General features: G+C 37.8%; 1 protein-coding gene across 1 annotated transcript in view; it reads right to left on the bottom strand.

Moving 5' to 3' along the window:
- The window catches only part of POLA1 (DNA polymerase alpha 1, catalytic subunit), a 314,044-nt gene that overhangs the window by 166,756 nt on the left and 129,543 nt on the right, over nucleotides 1-17,745 (bottom strand). Inside the window, exons 35-36 of the mRNA XM_055337985.1 lie at nucleotides 14,460-14,634; nucleotides 652-830 (exon numbers count right to left, since the gene is read on the bottom strand). Of these exons, the coding sequence (XP_055193960.1) occupies nucleotides 652-830; nucleotides 14,460-14,634 (354 nt within the window). The remainder of the gene's footprint in view (nucleotides 1-651; nucleotides 831-14,459; nucleotides 14,635-17,745) is intronic.

The raw sequence follows: 17,745 nt of genomic DNA, 5'->3' as shown, positions 1-17,745 counted from the left end.
GGTTTTACACAGTTCTGCTGCCTACTCATTTGCCAATGGCTAGTACATGTATAACACTGCAGTTGAATCAAGTAAATTGGCTAAGTTTCAAGTTCTGATCCAAGGTCAATGATACATTTTTTTGGCAGTACTTCTTGAGAGGAATGTATCCCTGTGACTTTTTTAATGTCTGACATGCAAAGACAGCAGAAAAGATAATCAGAGTACCTTAGTCAAAAAGGAGGCAAGTGGGATGTGTAAAGATAAACAAAAACTTTCCAAAAACACTTAGTTCCCATTAACTTGATTTAAGATAAAGGCAAATATTGCTCTAAGTCTTAATAAATTGGAGCTGGGAGTGGGGAAATACAAGTTACTAATTAAGGAATTACAATAAAAAATACTTTAAGATACTTTAGAATTTTTAAGAGATTCCATTTAAAAACCAAGGCCAAATAACCACTCCAGGAAGCCAAAAACAATATGCAAGCACCATATACTAAGAGTTTTCTAGCAGAAATAAAGTCGCAAAGGCAGAATTCATACGATGCTAAAATTGTTTAAACACATGAAAAGCAACATTTTCCTCCCTTTCCATACATACAGTGGGAAGGAAAGGCCTCTACAGTAGTTGGTTAACAAAATGAAGAAAAGAAACAAAAAGAAACTAACCGAACCATCCAAGACACTATCGTATATATTTTCTGTTCCACATGTGGGGCATGGGCATTTGAATCTTTCACAGTCCCTGTATTTCTCCTCATCAGTGAGCTGTGCTGGGCCACCAAGTAGGGCATCATTCTCCTCATCCTTATGATAATGATGAACTCTAAATTGGGTGGGGTCAAGTCCTGTTAATGTTAAAGAAAAAACAAATCCACAAAGGTACAATTATTTGAATTTCCATATGTGACAAAGACCCCAAAGGAAAAAAAAACTCACAAAGGAATAATTTTAAATTCATGCACACATATACACAACCATTTGAACTCAAGATAAAGGCTCACATCACATGGACAACTGACTTCTCTTTTTACAAAAGATCACTTTATTAAATAAAACAAGCCAGCTTCACTAACACAACGCAGATATGCCCCCAGATGTTTGGGTTCAGAAGCAACTATTTCTATAGGATGGTTTTACAGTTCCAGTGAGAATCTCAAATGAATGTGCAATGTTATTAAGAAATCTCTTAAAATCAAAGTTTCACGATTAAAACTGAAAATAGAGAATAAAAATCCCATTAAAGAAAACAAGTCCAATGCTATTATAACTCCTTCAAGTGTAGATACAACTGCTAACCCTGATTTCAATGCAGTGGTCGATTCCATCTTGGCTCAGTAGTTAACAGCATGTAGGGTGCAATCTAATTCAGTGGTTAAAATTCAGTAGCAGCATCCGAGACAAAACGCAACATGGTTTTTTGGTGTTCTGAATTCAGAAATTTAAAATATGTGCAAAAACAATGGATCTACAGATTCTATAGGCCAAAACATTCCCGACAATCTTGAAACAAAATATACCATCCATATTTCAATCAAAATAACACAAGAAATCAATCGATACATTGAGGTAGTTTATCCTATCTCATCTCCACAAACTAAAGAAAAGAAACATTTTTAGGCTGGCCAATTTTATTTACTTTTGGTCAAAGCCTATCTGTCAAAATATACTATTTGGATTTACACTTAAAAGTAATTAATATACACGGTATCTTAAGATATGTTTCTGACATCATCTTTTAGCCATCCCTAAAGATTCTAGGCTCTAAGAACTCTAAGGAAAGCTATCATATTTATTTTAGCATAAAGGTAAATAAGCAATATAAAAGTCACTGAGCAAAAAATTCAAATACCAAGAATATGTGAAAACCGTTTTAATTCTATCAATAGCTGCATAGGTAGATAAACAGATGTATAGATGTATTCAGAACCAGTGACAAGATCCTAAACTCTATTTGGTCAATTTTTAAGTGACACCTACACTTGAGGCTGAGTGACATGGTGAAAAGGTGCCAAACAAAGAATAAAAAGACAGAGACTATGAATCACAATTTTCTCACCTACAAAATGGAGGTAGTGTCACTGACCAGGCACTTTCGAAGTTTAAATTAGACATAAGAGGACAAACCCCTTTCAGTGATACCTAGCATGTAATAAGCATGTAATAAATATTGTATGAATGAAAAAATAAAATAGTGGATGAACATAATTTAATCTAAATGATACTCAAGATTATGCATTTGGAAAAATATATGGAACACATGTTCATACTACATAGCAAGTTACTAGCTGTTCTTTGTAGGAGTTGATCAAAATGAGAATTTCCTAATATGATCACACAACAAAAAAAAAATACACATTAAAAGCAATTTGAAAAAATATTCTTGTTTATTAGTGACATAATTTACTGTAGCCAAGGTAACTTGGCCCTGAGAGTCACTATACATTTTTATTTTACAAATTACCTAACCCCTAAGAGAGTAAATTCATGAAGAGTGTGGGAATATATACCATCCCACTTAAAGACAGGGTGGGGGGTGGGGGGAAGCCCGGGTGGCTCAGCGATTTAGTGCCGCCTTCAGCCCAGGGCATGATCCTGGAGTTCCAGCATCAAGTCCCACATCGGGCTCCCTGCATGGAGCCTGCTTCTTCCCCTGCCTGTGTCTCTGCCTCTCTCTCTCTGTGTGTCTCATGAATAAATAAATAAAATCTTTAAAAAATTTAATAATAAAGATGGGGGGGGCAGAGAAAATGAGTGAGAGAGGCCACATCTGTAAACAAAGCCATTTCTTTTCTGTACTGAGGGTAACTGTTACAAATTCCTGAAACTCTATTTGTGAATCCAATGGTATTCACAAAATGCCTTGCTTCATCAACAACTATGAGAAAGAACTTCACTTTTTCTCTGACAGTATGATGATTCATCAATTTCTCAGGCCAATACTATTCAAAAAGTAAGGAAAAAGAAAAACAGTAGGCAAAGGTTTTCTCAACTGCAGACTTCTTCCACAATCCAAAAATCCAGGAACGAAACAACACTGGTTTTGCACATACCCACAAACGGCCAACCTGTAACAAGGAAGCAACGAAAGCTCTCTAGGCTACCCTACCAGCCTCCACCTACTGAGTGTACCTGAGGTTTCATGGGAACCTGCCTAATGAGTAAGCCAAAAGAGAACAAGGGCCCTCTGACTACTTATGGGGAAATGCCCAACAAGGGTCCAAAAGTCATGAAAAAAAAAAAAACAGGTCTTATAAAATGTCTATTTTAATGTTCAATTCTACAAACAACCCTTATCTGCTCATGGCAATAACAAAGCCAAGTGGCATAGCTAATTACTTCAGATTTATTCCCATGCTGATTTTTTTCAAGAGAAGAGATTTCATCTCAGCATTCTTGGTCATAGATCAATGTTAAATTTTAAAAATATAACAGGAGGGGACACTATAATTACTTTAAAATATTAGGTATCTAATGATTCTTGTCCAAGTTACTTAGATACAAAAATGTTATAAAAAAGTAATTTTCTTGGGAGCACAATTAAAAGTTCAACAGGCAAATCACAGAGGACTAACTTAAATCTTTTTATGAAAACATATAACATCATGTTAAAAAATAAGGATCACTGCTGCTAGAATCTTTCTTTTAAAGGTCAAAAACTAGGCTTAAACAAGCCCCAAACATACTCTATTCCATTACGTAGGAATTAGTGTTTCCAAATCCTCATGGAATTGGCAACAAGCAGCTTATTTTAAAGTTTTGGGAGACTTGAAAGTTTTACTGCTTATACCATAACTCATTAAGGTCATAGTGAAACAGGAAAAAAGTATCTGGTGCTGCCACCTAGAGGTAGATTCTAAATTTTTAAATGTGCAAAATAGAGCTGCTACATGGAACTGCAATTTTAATTACTGTCCCTCTAAAATTAAACACTTTTGTTGGAAAAAAACATTAAAGCAAAATCTTTATGATCAAAGGTGTCATATATACACCTACATTAAACTGTTCACCATACAGTAAGCAATCACATTACTTTGAAGAAGAGACACAAAACTGAATTCCAACTTCTGTGTCTCTTCTACTAAGAGCTTTCTCTAAACAACTGGCTTAAAGAAACAAACTTTATGCCCTATTTGAGTAAAGGAACTTCCACTTTTATTAGCCTAGCTTTTGACATATAACTTCAATCATTTGATCCAGTACAGAATAAAGCAAAGAATAGCCTACTTGGGTCTCACACTAGTTATCTGGGCAAAGAGCAGCTGTGATTCTCCCTGCAATAAGCAGGAATGATGTGTGCTTTAATTCAATCTTGTGACTTGTAGTAATAGAGTCATATCATGTTGGAGGGGGCTTGGGAGTGGGATGGGGAGGACAGAGGGAAAATGAAATGAAATTAAAATACTGTCATTTATAATTAGAAAATTTATAGGATCTCACATTTTGGCAACAAGATCAAAGCTCTAATGTTTCAGAAAGTATTTATAGAAAGTAATATCATAGGCATTGGAGTGGATGAGTTCAGCAGTGCTGTTTTTTACTTAAGATCACCAGATTCTTATAACACACACACACCTCCAATGTGACATGTAGCACAAAATTAATTTTTGTACCAGGTACTTTCTAAACATTGCAAGCTATACCAGTTTTCAGAATGTTCACTTGCCCCCATTCCCAAGGATTATTTAAACTGTTCTGAATTCAAGGCATTCAGTTGAGAGGCTGATGCATTGGACCAAGTAATTTTCTTCCTTCAAAAGACAAGATCTTTATTAGTGCAAATGCAAATAACTACGGTAAGACTAATTATATACAACTGTGCAAGTGAGGAAGTGGGAAAAATCCATATGAATGAAACTCCAAATGAGCAAAGAGAGAAACTGATATCCCCAAGAAGTTAGTTATAATAATTACTTAAGCTACTAGTAATAGAATCTTATTGTGAAATTGTTTTCTAAAAATTTCTTTTAGGAAATGAATCATTTATCTTTTGCAGGAATCCAGGCTTTCATGTGTCTGGATTTCTTAGAGAACAACAAACTGACTGTTTAGTATGATTAAGAGAAAAATGCTTAATGAATTGTTAAAAGGTGAATGCCACATCCTTAAAAAGCTGTGTACAAGAATTTTCATAGCAGTTTTATTCATAATAACCAGAAATTGGAAACAATCCAGACGACCATCAACAGGAGAATGAAAAAATAAACTGGTATGATCTACCATGGAGTACTACTCAGCAATGAAAAAGAATGAGCACTGATAAATGCCACAAGATGGATAAATCTCACAAGTGCTATGCTAAGTGAAAAAAGCTGAACACAAAAAAGTATACACTGTAGAAAATTATTTATATAAAATTCTACACTAGGCAGAATTAACTTATGGTCAGAGAAATCAGATGAGTGATTTCTTTTGTGAGAGGGGATATTGAATGGAAAGGAAAAGAGGGGAACATTTTGGGTTGATGGAAAAGTTTTGTGATTTGATAAACAGAATGTATGATACTCTTAAGATAGTAGCATTTTGTTTTAAGTTACACTTGAAAAAAAGCATGCTAAATAGAAGATGTTTATGACATACATTACCAAGGACACATACTTAGAATATATAAGGTATGCTTGCAAATCAGTTAAGAAAAAGACAACTCAATAGAAAAGTATATGAAGACCTCACCAGGCACCCCACAAAAGGAGATCCTCAAATGGTCAATAAGGATGTGAACAGGGGCTCAACTTCATTTGTCATCAAAGAAATGTAAATTAAAATCACAATGTTATACCGCCACATTAAACAAAGAAAACACAAAACATTAAGTGCTGATGAGAACGTGGATCGCTTATACACTGATAGTATGGAGTATAAATCAGTTGAACCACTTTGGAAAATTAGTAGTAGTAAAGCTGAACACACATGTCCCCCGGGGCCCTGGCAATTCTCCTAAGTATATATCCAACAGAAATACATGCAACTGTTCAAGAGAAGGAATGTGCAGGAAAGAATGCTCAGAATAGCACTATTCCTAATCATCCAATTGTGGAAACAACCCATAGGTGCACCTACACTAGATAGTCATCAAGTGTGGTATGTTGGTACAGTGAAATACCATACATAAAGGAAGTACAACCACATGAATAAAAATCTAACAAACAGAATACAATGAAAGTAGCCACACACAAAGAGCAAAGACAATTTATGTCATGTCCAAAAATAAGAAAACCTCATCTTTGATGTAAGGAATTAGGATTTTAATTTTCTGGGGAGAGTAGAGGATAGTTTCTAGGAGGCAGCATGAGGGGGGTTTGGGGATGTAATAATACAGGTTTCTTGAGCTCAGGGCTGACTACAATGGTGTGTGTTTACTTTGTAAAAATTCATCAAGATGTTCTGTTAGGTTTTGTGTGTTTTTCCAAAAGTATACTACCAGAAAGTTCAGGTTGAAAAACGTGAGAAAATGAGTACTAAATATTTATGATATACCTGTGAGTTTGTGTCCAAATGTGTTTGATTCTAACCAGACATTAAGTACCTCCTCAGAGATGTGCACACCATCACCCAGGAAGCAGTAATAGCAAAAACTAAAAGAAACTGAATTAAATATGGTCTTTAGTTCTAATTACCACTTTACAGAAGATACAGGAGACAGAGGAACATGTTAAAAGATACCAGGATGATGCAACTGGTAAACCCCAGAATAAGGGAAACTGTATAGGAAACCCCCACCGCCACCCCGCCCAAGTTTCTTAACAAGTAAATCAGAAGGATGAATTTTAAAAAGGAAATTAACTATCATATGGACCCTGATTAGATTCCAATTCAAACAGGGAATTTTTTTTTAAATAGGGAGCTTTTAAAAAGAAGCACACCTTTAATATAATCAGGGAATGAGAATGCTTATTAGATATTTGATGAAATGAAGCAATTGTGGGGCTTTTTAAAAAAAGATTTTATTTATTTATTCATGAGAGACACACAGAGAGGCAGAGGGAGAAGCAGGCTCCATACAGGGAGCCCAATGAGGGACTTGATCCTGGACCTGTGGATCATGCCCTGAGCCAAAGGCAGATGCTCAACCACTGAGCAACCCAGGCATCCCTGGGCTTTTTTTTTTTTTTTACACTAGTGATAGTACTATTGTAGTTATGCTAGAAAGGGGGAATCCTTGTCTTCTAGAAATGTAAAACGCATTATTTACAGGTAAAATTATATGGCATCTAGTATTTACTTCAAAAAAAATGGAGCAGGTGGAAAGAGGAATAAGATTGTCCACAGTTGCAGACTGCTGAAGCTGGGTCATGAGCACCTGAGGACTTCTTATGTAATTCTCTCTACTACTGAACACATTTTGAAGTTTCCATAAAAAAACATTTTAAGAATACTGTAGATCTAATTTCAAGATACACAACTGACCATACAAGTGGCAGACACCTGCCTTTCATAGCAACAATAAATCTCTCCATAACACAAAGGAAAACTTCTGAGTATTTTTAAAAAAATAATAGCCAAGCCTTTGGGTTAAATAAACTCCCAAGATTCTAACTGTCCTGCAGAAGGTAACTTCCAAAATCTTGACAGGAAAAAAAATCCTGATGTGCAGCACCTTCATTACGTCACACAACCATTTTAATGCCCTTGATGATAGCTTTAAATGTGAATTTTAACTTAATGAAATATGTACCTCTGGGCAGGAAAAAACTTTGGGAGTATTTTCGTTCCTATTTTTAAACCTGAGAAGATGGTAAGTATGTGCTAAAAAAAAAAAAGCTTGGAAAATAAAATAGCACAAAATAAGAGAACAAGGATTGTTGCTCCTATAACAAAGTTCTCTTCTCCCCAGCTATGTTGATAAGTATGAGTGAGGGGAGATAGGAGCCAGGCTGGAGATACCAAGAAACTGCTTTCTATAAGTTAGTAGTTGTTTAAGCATGTTTTCTTCTAATTTTGTAAAAACTGTCTCATTTTTAATGAGAATATTACTTCGTCAAGAAGGAAGCTATAATTTACCACTTTCACCCTTTCCAGGCTTATTCATATGTATTTGATATAGTTTTAATGTGTATAGTGCTGTGTTCAGCTGTTTTCATTTATTACATCTTACCCATTTTTCTATAGGCTACACAATGTTGGTAAGTGCAATTTTGGTATACTTAATTAAAATGATGCATCTTTTTAAAAACCTTGATCTATAGTTACTACTACTACTACACTGTATACTTGAAAGTTGCTGAGAAAAAAAGAAAAGTTGTGGAGAGTACACCTTAAGCATTCTTACCACATTGAAGAGTTAACTATGGAAACTACATGAGGTGATGGATATGTTAATGCTCTTGATCTTGGTAATCACTCTACAATGTGTATGTATATAAAATCATCACTTTGTACATTTTGAATATATTATATTTGTCAATTATTCCTCAAAAAAGTTAAGAAATTTTTTAATTGATCTAACTTATAAATGAAATTCCCATTTTCCTCTGGAAACTCTTATGTCAAAAAGCCAGGAGAATACTAGTGCTAGTGATTATCCTAAACATGCCCCAGTTTGGCTCCAAGTTCCCAGGGGTCTTAGCCTGACTTAGGTGAGCAGTGTCACTGCAGGCCTTCGTGTGTCATGTGGAGTGGCTGAGAAGGCATGGGTCACTGCCATGGAGATGGGGGCCCCTGCCATTCAGCAACAGGCTGGAAGAACTAATGAGAGGTGAGAAAAAGCAAGTATTCCCAAGTCCACACTGGCCTCTCTCTCCAAAGTGCATTCCCATAATGCCTCAACTGCCAACACTTTTCATCAACTCTTCCCCGGTGGCCCCAGCTACAAGTGGTCTCTGCTTCCCCGAGTGTCTGAAATCCTTTATTTTACATCTTTTGGGACATGCACTGTGCTGTCCACTAGACTTCCCTATGACAGTGAAATTAACTAAATGGACTGCGCTATAATTTGAGTAAAGGTGCCATGGCTTACTCATCTTCATCTCCCTCACTGTACCCATTATGATGCTGAGCACAGCAGGTCTTTAACATTAATCTACTCAGTGAATGCAAAAGTAGGCTGGGAGCATGATCCATCTGATGATGTGATGGAATGCTGCTCCATCCTGGGAGAGATGGTTCTTATCAGCTGACAAGATAATATCCTATTTTGCATCTGGTGTGATCTTACTTTTAAAATTTTATTAATTATGGTATAGAAAATATTTAAGGTTTGCAAATGATGGTCATGTATGTATATTCTTCTAAGAGCTTAATTCTAAAAAAGGCGAGAGTCTTAGATCAACAAAGACTGCGCTGGTGGCATACCCTACTCCTAACCACCTATACAACTTAATCTGCTCCTCCTGCACCACCATCTTTTGGAGGTCTATCTCTCTGGGCCGGTCAAAGGCACCCCCAACATTGCTTGGCCTGCACTTATTTCTTGGATATTACAGGACCCTACTGACAAAAAATACATTCTGTAACCTGTATGGTATGGGGCCAATTTTTAAAAAGGGAATTTTTACTTTGCAATTCAATCCAGGAAGACACTGGATTAACTGTGTTATCTTGTTTTAAGCACCATTTTCAGAGATTAAATTCTAAATTCTCACATTCTTCAAATATCAGTAGTTTTCTCAGGATCAATGAGAAAACTGCCCAGATAGCCAACTGCCTGCAATTTTACCACTGACCATGAAGAAATGTACTTGACAGCTATCATATAAATCACTGGTCATTGGAGGAAAGATATTACATAATTCTAAGTACTATTATGCATGAAATAAAAATTTATTAAAAGATGAAATTCCAGGATGAACTGTAGACTATTCTTATCACTAGCCTGTTTTTCCAGGTACAGAAGACTACTTGGATGTTGAAGCATACTGTGAATATTTCCTCCACAGACTATAAAGAGCTTTCACTAGAACAAGAGAGGGAAAAAACCTATGGTCTGGAGAACAAAAGCTAAGAGTTCCAAGTTTTAGTGGCCATGTTTCCCATTGGGCTATTGTGTAAAGAAGAGTAATACTATATTTTTTTTTCCATTCACAGATGGAAAAGAGTAAAATTTTGCTTTATTTAAGCCCGATAGCAATAATCTTACATGGGTTTCAGAAAAATGATACACATTTTACTGTGGGATAATGAGGACCATTAGTTATTAGAGAGAACAAATTATTCTCTTTCAATTCAACACACTTATTCATTCACTCATTTAATAGACCATCCTCTCTCCTTTTCACTAAAATGGCCTTCCCATACAGAACACCTGGCCATGAAACATGCCACCAGACAGACTTCAGGAGGTGTCAGGGAGAAATAGAGAATTTCCAAAGTGAAGCCACAGGATAAAACCAACACTTGATGCTTGCCTTTCATTTCAAGGAAAGCAATATAAAAGCAACAGAAAAAGAAAAAAGTAGTTGAAAAATATACTTGCTCTCCACAAAAGAGTCTTAAAAATAAAAAATCATGAACTTAATAATTTTCCTAAATGAAATTATGCCATTATTCCTGATTTCTTTGTACTAACTAAAAGGACAAAGTATCAAACTTCACTAAGTTTCAACACTGTAATACATTTCATTAATCAAAGATAAAAACTACATTAAAAGCAAGAGAATTATTTTATGTCTGTGATTAGGCAGTTGGAGGGCTTGTATTTTATGTATACATTTGTACACTTCAACTTATTTAACAGTGTCAGTTCACTAACTGCAGTTTTTTTATATAAAGAAAACGGATTTAGAATTTTAAAAACAAATTACAGTAATTTTATGCCTACAGCTTGCACCTCTTAGAAACCATGCACCCCCAACACTCCCCTTACTTTCCCACCTCCTCCCTCCTCCTCTCTAAAACCACAGGCTAAGTGAGAACTGGTAACATGGGCCGCAAATCCTCTAGTGAAGAACAGCCACCCTGGTTTTTCACTTGAGGTGGAGGAATAAAGGATGCAGATCAAAATGTGGCTCCCGCTTAGGGCAGGGAGCAAATGCCTGCAAAGAGCTGTCTGGAGACCTTCCATTTTTTTCTGCAGATCTTTATGGTAACTGGCATTTGCTGTCCTGCAAGTCACTAATCTGGACTGCCTATGGGAAAAGGGAGAGATAAAGGACTAAAAGATTTCTCTCTAATGCAGGTAGATAGGTGGATGCTGCTGCTGATGGCAGGTATATCAGGAGCAGAGGAGGAGGAGGGCACAGGGAAGACAATCCCACAAGTCCTCAGTATAAGAACTACTGTCAAGTGACAAGAGATAAAAATCAGAGAAGCTAAGAAGGGGTGTAGCAGCAAGTCCTTAAGAGCAGAGGACACAGACCCTTCCAGGAGCTCTGAATGGCTACCTGGCACCAAGAGCTTGCACGTCAGGGGGTAGGACAGACGGGGACTTGGTGGGACTGTGCATAAGCATGGAGGGCTCCTGTTCTGGACTGAGACTGGTCAGTAATGATGTGAACCCTCTGAAGATGGGACCCATGAGACTACCAGCTTTGAAAATAATTTGTGAAAACTGGATTTATAAGGCAGCTGCAATTAGAATAAGATTTGTCTCCAAGCAAGTCAAAATTTGCCACTGTTTAATTTAGAATTATCTTAAATATGACCCCAGAATTAACAACATCAGCCTAGTCCCCTCTGGGACCAGTGTTGATATACCTGAGCAGTCATGAGGCTGCCCATTGGGCAGGCTCCACCACCCTTCACTTGACAGCTCTCTGGCTCTGCTTCTATATTTTACATGTCACTCATGAGGGGGCGCTGGGCCACCAGGAAATTTAAAACCAAGGAAGTAAAGGGTAGCAGTTAGCTTCTAGGCCAGGTTCTTGGTGATACAAACAGAAATGGGAAATCGACTATTTAAAAAATGGTTCCACTCAGGGGTGTTTGGTGCGTATGTTGTGTGTGGGGGACTATTAGTCCACAGGTATGGGATGCAGTGAGGGAGAAAAGGGAACATAAAGAAGATGAAGCTCCTGTGACTTCACACTCATACCTGCTTGGGAAATTCTGTTATAGCCTCTCAGAGCTAAGAACAGGCAGTAGGGTGTGTAGCACAGTGGTTAGAAGCACAAGTTCTGGAATCACAGAGAGCCAGTTCCCAGCTAACTACAGTCAGCCACTTAACGAACTACGCGCTAAGGTCAAGTTAGTTACCTCTAAGCCTCGGCTTCCTTCTCTGGAAAACGGAGCCAGAACAACATACCCTTATGAGGTTGTTGTGAAGATTAAATCAGATAACATATGCAGAGTACTTACTACAGTATTCGACAGAGTAAGCACCCAAAGCAGGGGAGAAAAAAAGAAGGAAGCTAAAAACTACTGAGCACTTATACTCCTCTCCTCCCAGCTGAGGATTTATAAACATCATCAAATACAACTCAACTTTGAGAACACATTGTATGACAATTTGGGGAGCAGATTTTATCTTCCTAATTATGTTTTGCTTTGGCAAAATGAGTTTTTCAAATTTGTCAAAAATGAGTTTCCACTTCCAGAGCAGACACTGGTGGGGTAGTGGAGTCAGGGCAGGAGCTCAGAAAAATACTCGCCAAGGGCAGGATGACAAACATGTCACTTCCTCATTTATCTGTCCAATCCCACTCTACACATGCAGAGTGAGCACTATGTACAAATCTTTTTTTCTTTCCAAATTTTTATTTAAATTCTGCTTAGTTGATATATAGTGTGATACTGGTTTCAGGAGTAGAATTCAGTGATTACTCACTTAACATATAACAGCCAGGGCTCATCCCAATAAGTGCCTCCTGAATAAGATCACCCATCTAGCTCATTCCTCACCCCATTAAACCTGTCATCTATCATTAAGAGTTTCTTATGGTTTGTTTCCCTTTTTTTCCTCCCCTTCTCATATGTTCACCTGTTTTGTTTCTTAAATTCCACATACAAGTAGAATCATATGGTATTTATCTTTCTCTCTAATTTCGCTTAGCATAACACATTCTGGCTCCATCCACATTGCAAATGGCAAGTTTATTCTTTTTAAAAAACTATGTACAAATCTTATGGATTGGAGGAGCATGGACACATGTATGCAGAAGCCTGGCAAGAGAGTGGGATGTGGCTGCTAACAATGCACACTGAGTACTCTCTCTGCTCCAGGCCTGTGCAGAGCATAGCACGTGCATCATTCTATTGCTCTCTGAGAGCAACTGCAGTTTATGGTTCCAGAAACCAAGGCTTAGATCAAGGTTTAGAGGCTTGCAAAAGCCACAGAGCTAGTGAACAGCAGAACTAGCATGTAAGCCCAGGTGCCTATGATGTTAAAGCCCATGCCTTAAGCCAGACATTTCAATGAGAAGAGGGGAAGGATTTTCCATGAGGCCAGGACAGAATGAGCAACGCCATATTTAGGGGACCCTAAATATACTGATTAAGAAAGAAAGCTAGAAATATAGGTTGGAGCTCCAAAGTTAGAGTCTACAACTGCCAGACTGAAAGACTGTGAGATGTCAGTGGCATCTGGACTTCACTTATAGATAGTGAGGCACCATCTAAGGACTTTATTAGGCAGTATTCTAAAAATATTTATCTTTACATGCAATGCAATAGAGAGCAGACATCTTAAATCAATGTAACTCTTTACTTGCTGGTCATCTAGAAATGAATTCAGAGCAAGTAATGAAAACATTTCTAAGTACGAAACAACGATCTGGTACCACAGCAAAAAGTTAAAAAATGCTGAGGTTTTAGGGTTGACCAACACCTCCTGTGATGATGAGAAATTAGGAATCAGCTAACTCTTGGAAGGTAACAACATGTCTAGTTTCCAAAGAATTTAAAATAAAGTGAGAGCAGGATACTCACAGGAAATTAATACTAAAAATTAAACTTTTTAATGTTAAAAAAGCCATGTATTCTCACTTTACACAAAATACGTTTAAAGACAGAGACAAGATAAACTGACCAGCACAATACCATCAATCACCTTATTCATGAAAGTTCACCAATTAAAGCTACAACAGTATAAGCTCAGGCACTGTAAGTGTGCCTAAAATCTCTTCATTCCTTCTCCTGCCCTCCCTCTCTTACTTTGGCATTTAGGGACTGAGCACCTACTATGGAGCAGGCATGTGGCTATAGAGGTAGCAAATGTATAGGATCCATAGTCTATGGGGAGAGAGAGAGAGACATTAACCAACCAACCACAAAAATAATGCCCACCTATAAATAAGGAAGCGGGGATCCCTGGGTGGCGCAGCAGTTTGGCGCCTGCCTTTGGCCCAGGGCGCGATCCTGGAGACCCGGGATCGAATCCCACATCGGGCTCCCGGTGCATGGAGCCTGCTTCTCCCTCTGCCTGTGTCTCTGCCTCTCTCTTTCTCTCTGTGACTATCATAAATAAATAACAATTAAAAAAAATTAAAAAAAAATAAGGAAGCGTTCAGCACACAGCATACCTATGAACAAGGCTCATGATAGGTGAGGGAGGACTGCAGGTGCCGGTAGAGCCGGATAAGAGTCTATGATCTGGGAATACTTACCTAACCATGTTGCAATCAGGACAGCATCAATTCCATCTATTGGCTCACAGATCCGAGCCACAACTGGGTGGATCTGCTGAGCCAGGTAGTACTGGGTGTCAATGGTTAAATTGTCCTGTTTCTGTAGCTGCTCAGGTGCATAGGCCCTCTGACTCGCAGTGAGGTTTGACCCATCCTACAAAAGGACATGGTACAGGTAAAGTTGTAGGAAATTCAGTCACATATACATGCTTGGCCAAAAAGAGGGACCATAATTCAAATTTTATATATTCAATTCCAAATATCAAGAAGTCTTTTTGACCTGTTGGTGAACATGTCATATGTATCTAAGCGTAGGAAGATCAAGGAAAACATGTCACCCACTGTCCAAGAATGTAAATCCAGCATGTGTTGTGTTCTATTTTTTGTTGAAACCTGAAACCAACAAGATGGCATGACTAGATTAAATAATTCCACCTGCCATATCACAGAAGCACTGAGAAGACTTGCTAACTATTAGTCTAGTCAGAAAGGCCTTTTAGAAGTGATGAGAAAAAACATGTGTGGTCCTTTTATTATGTTAATGCAATCCATTCATGCAAGAATTCTAGTTGTAATCTCATCTTAAAGGCCCCCAGGGGTAATATTTTCTATGAGAGCTTTATGTATCCAGAAGCAAATGAGCAAGGGGAAAAAAAAGGGATATGAAACCCACATAGTAACTTACATAAAAGATATAATAGGAGTAAAATTAATGAGCTATCTTGGTGGAGTGGCAATACTCTAGAAGCAAAATATTTGGCCACTGGAATGACAGGCATGCCATTTTGCACCATTTACATGGCTCTCCCGAAGGAAAAAAAGATGGGTCAGAGAGTATCTTTTCAAAGATGTCCTCTCAATAAAAATAAAAGTTGTGGAGTTCTATATAATTGGTCCATATACAGCCCTGTAGGTGAGGTCATTATAATCTTTGAATCAAAAAAAGTCATCACATTACTGGATCAACAACTGAAACTCACTCCACTCTTCCTCTTTTCTACAACAGAATTTCATATTCAGACTAGTCAATTTTAACTATTCACAGTGCTAAGTTGCTCTGTGAAATAGGTAACGTGAACCCTATTCTTTCATTCCTGCTACAATCAGCCCCTTCTCAGCTTAGCATCCAGCCCTAGCTCACCACTGTCTTCACCAGACTGGAGGCAGGGGCCTCTTTCTCTGGCAAGGCTCTTGATGGAAGCAAATTGAGATGTTTATCAACTAGGTCCCACGGAGTCTATGATATAATGAAATACTAAGAAAGCAAACTTCAGATTAAAAGACTTTGAAAATAATTTTTTTCCAGGAGTTCACAACATGGTAAAAATTTAGGCAGAATTCATCCACTTTAATTGTTGCCCTTTGCGAAGTCCAAATTATTAGGTGAAGAGTAAGAAGGCAGTCAATGACAGAAAGAGTGGGAAAAATCTTTGGGCATGTCTTCCTGCACCACAACTATAGTCAGACTGACTTCATTAACTAATAGCTGAAACCTGATCAATTTAAAAAATTGTATTTTTTTTTTTAAACAGTCTGCCCTGGGACAGCCCAGGTGGCTCAGCAATTTAGTGCCACCTTCGGCCCAGGGCCCGATCCTAGAGACCAGGGATCGAGTCCCACATCAGGCACCCTTCATGGAACTTGCTTCTCCTTTTGCCTCTCTCTCTGTCTCTCATGAATAAATAAATGAAATCTTAAAAAAAACCGTCTGTCCTTAAGATTATAGCAATACTGAGAGACACCTGGGTGGCTCAGTCAGTTAAGTGTCCGAATTTTGATTTCAGCTCAGGTCATGATCTCAGGATCAGGAGATGGAGCCCTACGTTGGGGTCTGCACTGGGTATACAGTCTGCTTAAGATTTTCTCTCTGCCTCTCCTCACCCATCATCTTAAAAAAATTATACAGCACTTTGAGTTTACCATTTTTTAATGGTGAATAAAAATCTAATTTATACAGGGTCACCCAGGTGGCTCAGTCAGGTAAGTTTCTGCCTTTGGCTCAAGTCATGATCTCAGAGTTCTTGGATAGGGCCCTACATAAGGCTGCCTGCTCAGCAGGGAGTCAGCTTCTCTCTCCCTCTGCCCCTGCCCCCACCTCATACTTGCTCGCTAGCTCTCTCTTTTAAAGATTTTATTTACTTATTCATGAGAAACACAGAGAGAGAAGCAGGCTCCATGCAGGGAGTCCTCCATGCAGGGGCTGAAGGCAGAGCTAAAGCACTGAGCCACCCAGGCTGCCCACTAGCTCTCTATTAAATAAATAAAATCTTTTAACAAAATTATCCTCAGTTAAAAAGTTTTTTTTTTTGTTTTTTTTTTGGAAAAAGTTAAAAAGTTTTTATTTTATTTTATTTTTTTTAAATTTTTAAAATTTTTTTATATATTTATGATAGTCACACAGATGGAGAGAGAGAGAGGCAGAGACACAGGCAGAGGGAGAAGCTGGCTCCATACAGGGAGCCTGATACGGGACTCGATCCCAGGACTCCAGGATTACACCCTGGGCCGAAGGCAGTAGCACTAAACCACTGAGCCACCCAGGGATCCCCTGGAAATTATGTCTAATGAAAGTTAAATAATTAAGGATTTAGAACTTATCAAGGGGAAGTTGATTTACAATTTCAGCAAATAATTCATATAGGTTTTACAAGTCAATGAACTACAATATAAATCAGACACCAAAAACATTACTACTCTCTGAACTCATCTGAATTTAGTCAGAGTAAATTATCAGTAGAGTACTACAGACTAAATATAATTTCAAACAAAACAGAACATATCTAGGAGACAGACTATCATGGAGGGCACCTTTGCTTAGAGCAGCATAGTTCTCTTCAAAATTTATCATCATACATTTTCAAAAAGATATTCTAAAAATATGGTTAAGAAACAGAATAATTTGAATGCTTAAAAAAGCAGAAGAGGTTGGCAGCTTTGGCTCACAAAGATGCTCAAAGTGGGCCTGACCCACTGCTAGAGGACAGAGGCCAATTAAAGTCCTACAGCTTTTCTTGGGATACAATGAGAAGCATAAATAAAAAGAAACACGAACTGTGGTCTTAATAAGCAAGAAAGTTAAGGCCCAGCACCAGTGGATGGGAAAAATGTTGAAAATACATCAAACTGGATTTATTGTACTACATCAGCATTTTTAAGCTTTTCTAGCTCAGTAAGACCTGGGAAAAAGAAATCCTAAGACTTAATATCTAGACATCAAGGAACATAACCTTGACTTTTAGATATATTGATCATACTACCATACATC

The sequence above is a fragment of the Nyctereutes procyonoides genome, unplaced genomic scaffold (genome assembly GCF_905146905.1).
Source record: "Nyctereutes procyonoides isolate TBG_1078 unplaced genomic scaffold, NYPRO_anot_genome, whole genome shotgun sequence".
NCBI lineage: Eukaryota > Metazoa > Chordata > Mammalia > Carnivora > Canidae > Nyctereutes > Nyctereutes procyonoides.
Note: the sequence above shows the minus strand (reverse complement) of the source record. Positions and strands in the feature narration are given on the sequence as shown.